The sequence below is a fragment of the Ochlerotatus camptorhynchus genome, unplaced genomic scaffold, assembly GCF_037179485.1.
Source record: "Ochlerotatus camptorhynchus isolate MF236.1 unplaced genomic scaffold, CSIRO-AGI_Acam_v1.1 ptg000363l, whole genome shotgun sequence".
In the NCBI taxonomy this organism is placed as follows: Eukaryota; Metazoa; Arthropoda; class Insecta; order Diptera; family Culicidae; genus Ochlerotatus; species Ochlerotatus camptorhynchus.
In genome coordinates, this window is record NW_027040851.1 from 903,400 (window position 1) to 917,284 (window position 13,885).

Genomic DNA, 13,885 nt, shown 5'->3' on the forward strand with positions numbered 1-13,885 from the left:
GAACAGAACTTGATCATATCTTGCAACAGTTTGCGATTGTAGCCAGGTACAAGGAAAAACGAATTATTAGTCCAGACCAATCATACTTACATTCTTTCAAATTATTCTGGATGGGTGTACCCGTCAGAACAATCCGTCGTTTCGTCTTGATTTGCGAAACGGCACCACTGATGGCTGATTTCTTATTTTTGATCTGATGCCCTTCGTCGCAGATAACGAGGTCAGCACCCGGATTCAGTAGATACTCGTCCACCCTCTTCTTCACAAAGGCGGCCTTAGCAGCTAGGATGTTGGACGGCGTTCGCTTGCGTTTCTCGTAGTTTACCAAAATTCGGAATGCCTCGTACCCGATGAGCATACAACCACAGCGGCTCGCCGTAGAGGAGTACCAATCGCTGAGAACTTTCAGCTTGTCGTTGACGTCACTGTTATCCGGGAAGTAGAATACCTTTAAACGAGGGCCACTCTTCAACGATCCTAACCATTGCTGAATTTCATCGCTCCAGTTCATCACTGTACTTTTCGGGCAAATTACGAGTACTCTTTTCGTTCTAAGCTGCGGATAGCGCATCACGGTGTGTAGTAGTGTGATCAACTGCAGTGTCTTTCCCAGACCCATACAATGAGCGAGAATACATCCGGAGCCTGGATTCTTGTTGATATATTCCACACTACCATATGTATTGTCATACATGAAGCGAATACCTTCCTTTTGATGCGGTTTCAGTAGTTTCACTATTTCCGGATGAACGCAAATCGCTTTGTTCACTTTGGCATCGTAATCCAACACGAGATTGCTCTCTTCCGGTCCCGGTTTGAATGTCGTCAAGAACTTTTTCAGGTTTTCATTCTTTTTCTTCAACCGAGAAAGTCGTATTTCCTCGTCTTTCTGAGCCGTTTTCGTTTCATCAGCCAGCTGATCTTGAGTCAACATCGTTCGGATCTTCCGTTGCTTGTTTTCCTTTTCGTCAGTCTCAGTAGTAGTAGTAGTAGTAGTAGTCTCCTCGACTTCAGCTTCGCTCTCCGAACTAAGGCTGATGCAGTCGCCTTCTTTCGGATTCCCACGTTTCGTTTGTTGCGTTGAACGCTTGGTATTGGCACTGAAATCAAAGTCCTCTAGCTTTCGCTCTTTCATTTTACGTTTTGGCTGAAACATGGAAACATCCAGCAGTTCCACGTCCGAGTCGTCGCTACCGATTCGTTCGGAACGATCCGCTAGAGAACCGTTCTCCTTGTCGAATACGTCTTGCTCACGATCTTTTCGTAGCGTTTCGTCCACCTCTCGGAACATCTTCTTACTAAACAATTGCTTATCGATTGGATCTATTGCAGTTGTTTTACTGACGCTGGCCGGACCATCCTTTGGTTTTTCCTTTTCCTTGATTTCCTTGACATGATCAGGTTTCTTTTGTTCGATATTGTTGAGATGATTTTTCATCTTTTCCATTGCCTCTTCGTTATCAACTTCAGGTATATCCGAATCATCGATAAAATCTTTTTCACTCTTTCCAATTTTGTCAGCTTCGATAGTTTCGGTTTGCACGGAAGAGTCCATATCATCGTCTATTTTTTCGTCCTCTTGATGGATCTCTCCATCTTTAGCATCTTCATCGCCACTCACATCATGATTTTTGTCCAAGCTTTTTAGAAATTTCTCCATCAAGATCGAACCCGCCGAGTCATCCGAATCATACTCTCCTTCCTGTTTAAGAGCTTCTACCACACTGTCCTCACTGCCCGAGTCCCGTTCCGTGTCGCTACTACTCAGCTGATTCAGCAGTTGATTCTTCATGTTTTCATTGCACTTTTGTAGGAACAGCTCTTCTGTCTCCAAAACCTCCGTATCAGAGTCACTGTCGTCGGATTCGTGGTGTAATTCAACTTCGTTCAAAATGTCATCTATAACACGTTCCTTTTTCTTAACTACCACTGGTTTCTTTTTCACCTCCTGAGGCTTCTGCGGGTACGCATTTCTCGCCACCTCCAGGTTAGCCAAGTTACACAATTTGTCGATTTCCTTTTCCCTCTGGTTATCGTAGTATTCTTCAAGTTCCGATTCCGTCATATCATCAAGTGTCTTTTCCTTTTCCTTCTCTTCCAGATCGGATTCCACCTCATCTTCCTCTTCGCTATCGATCTTCTTCCCACTGCTCTTTGGCTTCCTCTTGATTTCCTCTCGTTTCGGCTCTCTACGTTCCTCTTCCTGTTCGGTTCTCACCTCTTCCTCTACTAAAAAGTCCTGCACTACCCCTTCCGCTGCAGGAAGAATATCATTAACATCCAAAAGAATATCGTCCACCTGTCCTAGTACATCATCAAGCAACTCACTATCTGACTGCTCATCACCATCATCTTCACGACGCTCCTTACTTGATTCATCATTCTCTTCTGCTAGCTTCTCTGGAATTGTTTCACTTTGGCTCTGCGATGGTGTTAAATTGATTGACGATTCCCGTTTAATTGGTGTAGCATCTTCGTCCATTGCCTCGACAGAGTCATCGCCATTATGTAGCCTGTGGATGACACTCTTATTACTCGGTGATTCAGAGTCAATCTCCACGTAAGGCTCATTCTTTACAGCAATTTCTTCACTGTCATCTAGCGTAGCGACAGTAGACGATTTAGATGGGCTGTCTGCTTTATCATGCGAGGAATCAGTGCTACCCAACCTCCGAGCATTTCTCTTTTTACTCGGCTGTACCTCGTCTTCGTCCGATCCATCCTGGTTCGGTGTTTCATTTTCCTTCACTAGTTGCTGCCTCAAACGTTTCGATTTTCTTCGATTCTGTCGCCTCTCGAATGCTGCTTCATCTTCATCATCGTCAGCGTCGTCGTAAACGTCTGAATCGCCCGCATCACTCGATCTAGTGCTCCCATCGTTCGAAACGTACGATTCGCCGTCACTGTCCGATAAGCCTTGCTCCGCTACTTCTGTTTCACCCAGCGAGCTGAGTAAACGCTTTTTGTATTTCTCATTCAGGGTTTTCGCACTGGCGCCGGTACGCTGGATTTTTTCTGTTTGTACGGATACTTCTACCCGATCAGGACGGCTTTTCTCCTTGGAAGAAACTTTCAAAGCTAACCTCTGCACATCCTTCGTCAGAGAACCCATAAAGCGTTCCGCTTTTAAAAATTGTTCCTTGTTTGCTTGGGATGATTCCTTAACGACTCCTTCTTCCTCTTCTGATCGCCGACAGTTGCTGTTAATTTTGTCCAACCAGTTTCCGCATTCTTTGGTGAACATTTCACCATATGCGATGAGATCTTCCAAACTTTCTATTTTCAAACCTTCTTGATTTGTTACTCCTTTTGCACTTGCAGGCGCAACATCCTCCGCTTGCTGAAATTCTTCTGCCTCTTTCCTGACTTCCTCAATTGCTTCTCCCAATACTTGCTGTAGATTTGCCATTGCTTCTTGTTCATTCTCCATTGAACACGGTTCCTCATTCGTGCCTATTGGTTCATCCGACTCCATCGCCTGTTCACTTTCATGCTCCAACGGTTCCGAGGCATTTTGCGACAGAATCTTGGACAAATTTGAAGTGGATTTCTTCTCTAACTGCTCTTCCGTATCGTCGATTGCGGTTGCAGTTGCAGAATTAGTTTCTGCAGCTTCCTGGCCTACAATTTCGCTTCCCTTCTCTCCGACGTCCGAGCAGAATAGAGGAAGATCACTGACAGAACTACACTCTAGCCTTTCGGAGCAATTTTCCGATAGTTCCACCGAAAGAGCATCCATTTCGCTGGATTCCTTTCGCGAAGGATGCGCATTGGTAGGCTCCTCAAGTGGAGGTAGTGGTGATTCAACTGTTCCTTCTTTAGTTGCGTCAGATGGTTTCTCAATTTGAAGAAGCTTATCCTTAAGGGATTTTAGCTGTTCTTCTATGCTAGCTATGCTTTTCAAAGTTTCGTCCAAGTCAGTACGAGAAGGGCCAACTTCTTCAAGAAATCTTTTGGAAATGTCCACTAACGCTTGTATTGTAGCATCTGGTTTTGCTACATTTGCCGCATCTGGAACTGTTTGATCTTCCAACGGTTGAGAAGTATAGGCATGGTCATTTTCTACTGGAGTTCTGTCCTCATCCGGTCCTTCTTCCTTAATCGATATGGGCCACTGTTCCAACAATGACATCATGACGCAGTCTTCTTCGTTCTCGCTTTCCGCTGCATCTGAATCCAGCGTGATCACTTCGCTACCTACAATGTGCTCATCATGATCAACCAAATCCAACTGAGATCCTAACTGTTCGGAGAAACCAGTCTCCTCGTCGTCAGGTAGATTTACTACCGCTTCTTCAATATCCATTTCTTCCTTAATAGTAACCTCCGCCGACATCTCTTCCGCCTGTTCAATGTTGAGCAGTTGTTGCATGTCTAAGTTGAAATCATAACTAACTGTGAATCTCTGATCATCTTGCTCTTTGACTGTTTCATCTTCCTCTGTAAGATCTATTCTTTTCACTATGATCATTTCTCCATCCTTAACGCGCGCTTCGCTGGCAGTTCTCACCAACGCACTATCTAGGCCAATGCCAACCAGGAGCTGATCGCTTTCCGTATCCATCAGTCCAACGCCTGGAACACCTTGAACCGTTTCGATTGTTTTGACTTCCTTAACCGTACTTACCACCGGTAGGGTCACACCGGAAGCCACTGTCGGATTGAACACCGACTGACTGATCAACGAGACATGGCTGCCGGATCCGTTTTCATCCTCATTTTCGTTGTCCGACGGAATGAAGACGTACTCGTCGCCATTATCCATGTTTATCTCGTCCATTTCAGTGATCTCCAGTCCGTTGAACAAATCAGGCTCCTCGACGGCTGTGGCCCTGAAAATGGAATAAGGCAAAGGTTGGCATAACTACTAGGATAAATGTATCATATGTCAATACGTTAAATCGAAGACAACAAATCAAGAAGACTGGCAACTCTTCCATTTTCTCATACGAACGCTATGAGACAGGTACAATCGCGTCATCTGCAGCCCAAAGGTAAAGGCTTCGAACGAATTTGATAGCAAAGATTACATCCTCAGAGGAAGGGTTTGTGTATTTGCTCATTTTTCTATGCGTTGCTTCCACCTTCACTCAAGCGCAGCACCACTGATACTGTCGCTTGGATTCTGGCAAAGTTGCTAGTCTTCTTGATTTGTTGTCTTCGGTTAAACCCAATTATTATGAGATTACTTTATTAAAGAGATTTTCACCCTCAGGCTGGTTTGTCTCTGTTCAATTATTGTGCACAAGTCAAGTTGCGTCGTTTCTATCTCCAAAACGCCACCGGTATTTTTTAAGTTAATGAGGTGTTCACATCTGTGCGAATTTGCTAGCGCTAGTGTACTAGCCACCTGGAACAAAGAGATGAACTAGCCTCAGGCTAAAAATCTCTAAAATAAAGATTAAAAAAAAAAAAAAAACCTGGAACGAATTTCAGTTGCTCCTAAAATCTTATGCTGGTAGACACTGATGACCTGTTTACATTATGCTGGTGAGCTTTTTTGCTAGCAGCTAGCTCATTAGCCCTAGCGAAATAGCAAAAGTGTAAACACCCCATAAATGGCGTCACCTCAACTTTCGAAACGTCAACAAATTGTAAAATATTGCCTAAAAGGGATAGATATAAAAAAAAATAAGCAGATCAAGTGTATGTACAGGTAAAAAGTAAGGTTGTGTGAGGGAAACACATCTGGCATAAAGTCGTTTGGAATGAGAACATTTGGCATACTTTTTTTTCCAAATTGCCATATAGCATCATTATAGCACAGAGAAATTATAGTGCCTCTAGGGAGAATGACGACCTTTCAGCCATTTGACAGGTCTTCTGCTCGATTGGAATGACGTTTTCCAAGCCGTTGACAGATAATCCAGCGTTCCAGTTTTGACTTGTCGTTACTATATAATTAATAGCGAATTCGTTTATTATCGAGGTGGAACCAGTTCCAACCTAGTGCGAAATCGAACTTTTTGTCAGTGCGAACCTCAACCTGAGCAAGGTTTTAAAAAGAAACGAGCAAACTGACGTTTGTCAGAAAACAAGCAAATCCAATCTTGATACCCGATCCAGGTTGGAACTGAATAATAAACGAATTCTCTATAAGATGAAGAGGAGATAACTGGCTTCTTTTTGTCTGTGACGTGTTCTTCTTCTCTTGCGGAAACGACCGTGCAAATATTATTTCATTATGGGCGACGCAGTGCACGGTTCCTCTCAACGGAATTTGTTAAGTCTAAGGTTATTGAATGAGAGCTTTTGATACCTATTGGTATACTAATACATGAGTTTGTATAATTGCCATAGGAGATTGTAGATACAAAATGGTGAGTTGACAACCTGGAAGAATACCTAGCTCTGGTCCTCACAAGTTCCTACCAGCTTAAACATGTACACAGCTGGGTAACGCAACCTGGGAAATGTTGTCAGTCCGGCAACCCGAGCGTCTGTTCACCATAGAGGTGCGCCCCAAAACGGAGGCTGTTTTCCATGTTGAGAGCGGTTGATCACCGTCCTAGTGCCATTGTGGGAATCTAAACAGTGCTGTGCAACATGGTCCCCGGCGAGACAGGGGGTTGGGGCAGGCAAATACCGAAGAAAGAAACACGCATCGGAACAATCGGCACAGACCTACGTGACGAAATAAGGACTACGATTGGAAACTCGGAACATGGAACTTCAAATCACTCGGCTTCCCGGGCTGCGATAGGTTAATCTATGACGAACTTCAACCACACAACTTTGAAGTCGTAGCACTGCAGGAACTTTGTTGGACGGGACAAAAGGTATGGAAAAGATGGCATCGAGCGGCTACCGAGGCGGCTACTTTCTACCAGAGCTGTGGTACCACCAACGAGCCGATCAACGCGATGATGTGCAAGCTATAAGGATTAAGGGCCGTTTCTTCAACACCAGCATCATCAACGTGCACTGCCGACACGAAGGGACACCCGACGACGAGAAAGAAGCGTTTTATGCGCAGCTGAATCAGGTGTACGACGACTGTTCGCAACGGGACGTCAAAATCGACGACATGAACGCTGCGGTAGGACGCATAACGTATCGAACGACAACGGCCAACGATGCGTGAACTTTGCAGCCTCTTGCGGTATGGTAGTCCGAAGTACCTTTTTACCCTGCAAGGATATCCACAAAGCCACCTGGAGATCACCTGACCAACACACAGAAAACCAAATCGACGGGAAATTCTTCGTACTGCAGTGTGAACATAGATTCCGACCAGTACTTAGTTGCAGTATGCATGCGCTCTAAACTCTCGATGGTGCATAACATCCTTCGAAATCGAACGCCGCGACCCAACATTGAGCAATTACGAGACGCCTGAGTTGCCAGAATTACGCGCAGCAGCTGGAAGCTGCACTACCCACGGAAGAGCACCTTGGCGCAGCTACTCTTGAAGATGGCTGGAGGGACATCCGTTCCGCCATAGGTAGTACTGCTGCAGCGGCACTTGGTACTGCGATCCCAATGTCCTTTATATAAGGTCCGGGCCGTCAGCAGGAAGACCGATATCGCGAGACGATGGAAAATCTGTACCGCGCAAACGACACACGGAAGTTCTACGATAAGCTAAATACTTCGCGCAAAGGCTAAGTGCCGCAAACCGATATGTGCAAGGCCTTGGACGGTAACCTTCTCACGTGTGAGGTTATTGAGAGGTGGAAGCAGTACTATGACGAGCACCTCAACGGTGATGCAGCAGAAAACAAAGGTGGCACGGCAACAGACCTTGGAGCACGCGCAGCAAACGACTAACGGCCCCTGATCTTCAAGAAGTTGCTGAAGAACAACAAAGCTGGTTTAGATCAACTACCAAGTGAGCTATTAAAATACGGTGGTGAAGCACTGGCTAGAGCGATGCACTGGGTAATTAACAAGATTTGGGAGAAGGAGATATTACTGGAGGAGTGAATAGAAGGTGTCGTATGCCCAATCTTCGAAAAGGGTGACAAGTTGGATTACTGCAACTACCGCGCGATCGCATGCTGAGCGCCGCCTACAAGTAACCCTCCCAAATTCCATGCCGCCGCCTGCCACTATTTGCTAGAGAGTTCGTGGGGCAATACCAGGCGGAATTCATGGGTGCCCGCGCTACCACGGACCAAATGTTCGCGATTCGGCAGAAATGCCGCTAATACAACGTGCACACCACACACCATTTGTTCATCGATTTCAAATCCACTTACGACACAATCGATCGAGATCAGCTATGGAAGATTATACACGAGTACGGATTTACGGATAAACTGACGAGATTGGTCAAGGCGACGATGGATCGAGTGATGTGCGTTGGTCGAATATCGGGGACACTCTCGAGTCCCTTTGAATCTCGAAGGTTACGGATTACGGTAAGGTGATGGATTTTCATGTCTGCTATTCAACATCGCGTTAGAAGGTCTTCAGGAAGTCCATCCAGCTTCTTGGCTTCGTCGATGACATCGACATCATGGCACGGAAGTCTAGGGCAGACAATGTTAGCCTCTCACCCCGAGTTCAGATTGACGGGGACGAAATCGAGGTGGTCGACGAGTTCGTGTATTTGGGCTCACTGGTGACGCCGAAAATTATACCAGCAGAGAAATTCAAAGACGCATTATGAAAGGGAATAGTGCCTACTTTGGACTCCAGAGGACGCTCCGGTAGAATAAAATTCGCCGCCGTACGAAGTTGACTATCTTCAAGACGCTGATTATACCGGTGGTCCTCTACGGCCACCAGACCTGGACTATGCTCGTAGAGGACCGTGGTGTTTTCGAACGGAAGATGTTGCGAAACGTCTACGGTGGAGCGCAAATGGATGACGGAACATGGAGGAGGTGAATGAACCATGAATTGCACTAGCTGCTGGGAGAACCATCCATCATCCACATTGCAAAATTTGGGAGACTACGGTGGGCTGGTCACGTCGTAAGAATGCCGGACGACGCCCAATGAAAATGGTTCTTGAAAGCGACCCAACATGAACAAGTAGAGGCGCGCAGCAGGCAAGGTGGATCGACCAAGTAGAAGGCGACCTGCGGACCCTTCGCTGACTACGAGGCTAGCGAAGTGTGGCCATGGATCGAGTAGAGTGGAAACTACTTCTTCCGACAGCAGAGGACAACACGACCTTAGCCTGATTGGTAATCCGCTGCAATCCACTCGATTTCTGACTGTCACTTCAACGTCAACTAAATGTAGGCTCGACAATCGAACGCGTGAATCAGGTGAAATACTTGGGTCTGATCTTGGATTCGCAGCTATCATTCAAGGAACACATTGCATATGTTGTCGATAAGGCGTCTAAAACTTAAGGGTTAATTTTCAAGATAGCTAAAAACTTTACCGACATCTACTGTTTAATTATCTCTATTGTTCGTTTGTTCGATCGACGCTTGAGTATTGTTCAGCGGTTTGGAACCTAAACTACAACAACGGTGTCGAGCGAATCGAATCTGTTCAACGTCACTTACCCAGTTCCCGATTAGCCGTTGTCAACTCATCGACATAGAACCTCTCCGGACTAGAAGTGACACAAGCAGAGCCCGAACCGTGGCTGATATCCTGCAGGAAAGGACAGATTACGAAGCTATCCTGAGGCAAATTGACCTGAATGTTCAACCCCGACCGCTTCGTAACAACCTCATGCGCTTCGTCGAAATCCTCCGTTTTTCATCGGCAAGAGTAACTGACTATAAGATATCTGTTTTTTATGTTATGTTCATGTTTGTATTTTTTTTTCTTACAATAGCTGATAAGATTAACATTATTGGGGCTTCGGGCTGGATTGCTGTAAAACAACAACAAACAATATTCTAGAGTATTAAATAATCTAGGTCGTATTTAGAATTTGGCATACATATTAGATAAAAAAAAATACAGTTTAACGATGTATTCTAAAGCTAAGTGGCTATTTTACTTGAACCATTTGCAAAACTTTCTATTTGAATCAAAAAGACAAAATAATCGAAAGCTCTAATTTTTATCAAATGATCAATAAAAATCTCAAATTCACAGCATTAGTGCAAACTATAACCGATTTTGTAAAAACGAGTACCACATGTTTATATTTTCCACTAAGGAAGATTATAATATTTGAAAATATTTTAAGACCGATACTGCTAGTAATCGCTTATTAGTCCCATATGGAAAAAGTCGGCATTGATAAATTGTCAGTCGAAGTTACGAAGTGAGACTCTTTTGAAAAATCATAATTTATTCATATTTAAAATATAGTTAAAATCTGTTGCATCTAAGCTTGTATGTTTTGTTAGATCAGCGAAAAACATGCCAACTCATAAAGCAGAAATGTAACTTGACTTCAGGACGATTGAATTTGAGTTTGGGACTGATATGCGATTATTCTGACTTGATGTTTTTCAAAGTAAAAAATCAAAGTCTGTAGTTTTATCACATAATATAAAAGTAGATGCCAATTGATAATACATAGCATTATCTCAAAATTGACTAAAATCCATATGGGACTGACTGATATGCGATTATAGGCAATATAATCCTTTACTTTAGTAACGTCTACCTGCATGTCCAACGGGAGGGAGTTTAATTATTTTTCTCGGTTTTCCAACCAAATTCCAGGGTTTTTTCCCCGGGTTTCGAGTTAATTTTCGAATTCCCGGTTCTGTTGCTATCTTGACATTAAATGCAATAGGGTCATATTTTTGTCGAGGCTTTTGTCACATTCTGCTCCATTTATTATTTATTGGAGTAAATAAATGCTTTTTTGAACTTGCCTACCCGATCGTTATATTGGTTTGCGTAGGCGTAGGTTGAACTTTTGCCTACTATAGGCAATTTCAGCTTCCTGGTGATATATCAAAAATCTAAAAACATCTTCAAGAGAAACGCAATCATGCGCATAAATAAAATGATCCCTTAGATCCTATTGACATTTTCTTGTTCTACGCCACCAAAGTTATTACAAAAATGTTATATTTTATCATCTCGAAACAAAATCTTGGGGGGAAGTCTGACTCTGAAAGACCTTCCAACAAGAAAGACTTCTAGATAGAGCAAAAATTAGGGCGTAAAACATTGAGTTTTATTTTGCATAGGCTTCGACAACCTCAAAACGAACTTAATATAACTGTTCATAGCCTGAAAGAAGCAGAAACCAAAACACATATCACATTAGATGATTATGATTTGAAAAATTGTAGTTTTAGACGCCCGTAAGCGGTAATTGGTACAATGGCATGAATTTACCTATAACTTATCGCGACATTAGAATGTAATTTCTTAAATTTGCACTAGGAAGTTCCCTATATAGCTTATCAAAATTGCTCATAAAGAAAACCTCGGATTTACCTACAAACTATTAGTTATAAACTAAACCTAAACTCCATCAATGGCAATTACAACCAATCATATATCCGGCTCCGACTCCGTTCTCAAGGTGCGTATGCAGACATTCTGGCAACGCTGAGAGCCGTGCGGGGCGTCTCGTTATTCGGAGATAGGTACACCGATGATGGTCGCGGTCTTCGCTTCGCACAGCCACCATATAAATACAAAAACGCGTTGCGTTGTAGGTACGGTTGCAGCAGCACGAGATGGGTGGTTAAAAAGAAAAGCAAAACAAAAACAACCGGAGAAAAAGAATATGCGCGTTGTTGCTCAACTCCACTCCACTCCGCTCTGCATTCACTCACAGCAAAAAGGAAGAAGGCACAGAACACAGGTACCTTTGCTCTATACATCGTTGTAGATTGAATGCTCAGGTCTTTTTTTATTGCTGTTTGGTAAGCTTGTCGCACTTCACCCTGATGTATTTTCTGAAGGATGCCTCCTCCACTGTATGCGCTCTTTCTCTTGTAATATGAACTTTAATTTAACTTGAATGAACTATTAACTACAATGTTCAACATTTTTGTATCATCACCAATCTGGGTCTTTTGTTTACATACGATTGAAGCAGTAGGTTTCCTTCAAAACGTGAATGCATTGACATGGGGTGAAAAATCGATTCCTTCTTTATATTGACTAGGTAATCAAGCACCACCTCCCGAATAATCTCACAGAATATCAAGACGAGATCAGAATGATTCTTACATTTTGCTGCGACATCCAGAAGGGTATTTTCCTTTTCATTGGGTAAATTGATTCAGATGACGGATGATTCTGTTGTTTTCTGTTTTCTTGGCGTCCGCCACTTCCCGGGGATCGCGAATAGCTCCACCTTATAATCCAGGGCAGCGAGAAAAACCGATTATTCTTCCACTTTTGGTAGCTTGTTTTTTCTCCTACGGCTGCCTTCGTCTCCGCACACAATAAATTCTGCAGCGATTTTGGCGCCCGCAATTTTCTTACACCCTGTCGCGGAACAGCTTGATTGCACTCTTTCAATACCGGAATATGGAAACACAACACTTCACGACGATAATACACACGGATTGATAGACTTTCTGATCCGGAATAGCAGATTTTGATGAGATTATCTGCACTGCACTTCACTGTCCCGATACACCGCGAAGAAAACTTAAGATGGAGAATGCTTTTTTGCTGCTGTCGTCGTCGCGCGGAGACTTTTGCTTCTTTTCTGATGCGCTCCGTTTTCCACTGTCAAGGGACGATGAACAGGGTGCGATGTTTTTTTTTCAAAGGGGCATCCATATTCAACGGCACATTGTGAACCCCGAAGTAAATATTGCGCATTTCTCACCAAACTGGACAAAATTTAATTTAATTATTTAATAAGCGCGTTTTCCCTTATTGAAAAGTGTGATAAAAGTGAACGTTTACGTCAAATCGTTTGGTTGTCTTCGGTGAATTTATTTCTTATGAAGCAAGAAATAAGTGCTCCTTAGAGCACCGCCACGGGAGCTATTTTAGTTTGGCACCCCACCCTAATAAAAATTGTATGGTTAATTTGCTTAACGACGTGTTCTGGGTATCATCCTAACCATTTATGGAATAGTTCAATGATTTGGGTTATCGTTCGTTTATGGTTATTTTTTATTAGGGCATTCTTCCACCGGTGATTCATGTTGGTTTCTCTTTTGAGTTTAGCGACTTAATTAATCCAGAACAACATGTGAAAAGGGCATACAAGCTTTTTGTAAACAAACCTTCTTATGCCCTTTTCTCGCCACCCATATGACACCAACGCAAACCTTTAACATCACCGGGTAGGGGACACTTTCCCCTTCCCGATGATATTGCTGGTTTGCGTGGGCGACCCTCGGTTGGTGAGAAAAGGGCCTACAAATGTTTGTTTACAAAAAGCTTGTATGCCCTTTTCACATGTTGTTCTGGTAATGTCGTTCTACAGTTCTACGGTTCTACCGTGTGTTGCTAAAACCCAACAATATAACAACAAAGAACATCGTCATATTGTTGTAATATTTAATATTTATCGGTCGATCACGGCAGATTGTTTCCCGGGGCAGCTGATTCCATCATTTTAAGTGACGAGGAAGACATTGAAGTTGTACAGCATTACCTTTTCCAGTCATATGAACTGTTGTTAAGGACTGCGGAAGACGACAAGATAAATGAGCTGGAGGATCCAGCAAAAAAAAAAAAAAAACGAATATCAACAGGGGTGCTCATGAAGGAGCTGATTTAAGATTATTTCTCCAATAGTTCCACGTATAGCGGGCGGCGGTTTAGAATGTCTCGAAACTTGTTTACATAGATTGTTGCAGAAATAGAAGCCACGAATCCTTACTGCGTGCAAAAGCCTGATGTGGCTGGTAAACTAGGATTAACTGGCCTTGAAAAATGCACCGGCGCAATCCTTCAGCTTGCATATGGCATGCAGAATACATCAGGATGGCAGAGACAACAGCGCTGAAATCTCTTGTGGAGTTTTGTAAAGCCACTGTTCGTATTTACGGCCCCAAGTACCTACGCTATCCGACACCTGACGATG

General features: G+C 43.5%; 2 protein-coding genes across 3 annotated transcripts in view; one reads left to right on the forward strand and one right to left on the reverse strand.

Moving 5' to 3' along the window:
- Positions 1-13,885, forward strand: part of LOC135709770 (uncharacterized) — a 69,506-nt gene that overhangs the window by 15,185 nt on the left and 40,436 nt on the right. Inside the window, exon 5 of the mRNA XM_065232154.1 lies at positions 6,780-7,039. Coding sequence (XP_065088226.1) covers positions 6,780-7,039 — 260 coding nt within the window. The remainder of the gene's footprint in view (positions 1-6,779; positions 7,040-13,885) is intronic.
- LOC135709727 (transcriptional regulator ATRX-like) overlaps positions 1-13,885 on the reverse strand; it is a 92,593-nt gene that overhangs the window by 8,347 nt on the left and 70,361 nt on the right. The window contains exons 1-2 of one of the 2 annotated variants that reach the window (XR_010518360.1): positions 12,064-12,537; positions 91-4,832 (exon numbers count right to left, since the gene is read on the reverse strand). Coding sequence is in view for 1 of the 2 variants with exons in the window: in XM_065232100.1 (XP_065088172.1) it covers positions 91-4,832; positions 12,064-12,065 (4,744 nt within the window). In the remaining variant the exon portion in view is untranslated. Of the gene's footprint in view, positions 1-90; positions 4,833-12,063; positions 12,538-13,885 lie in introns of those variants that run through there. The other variant, XM_065232100.1, reaches the window with a different exon arrangement.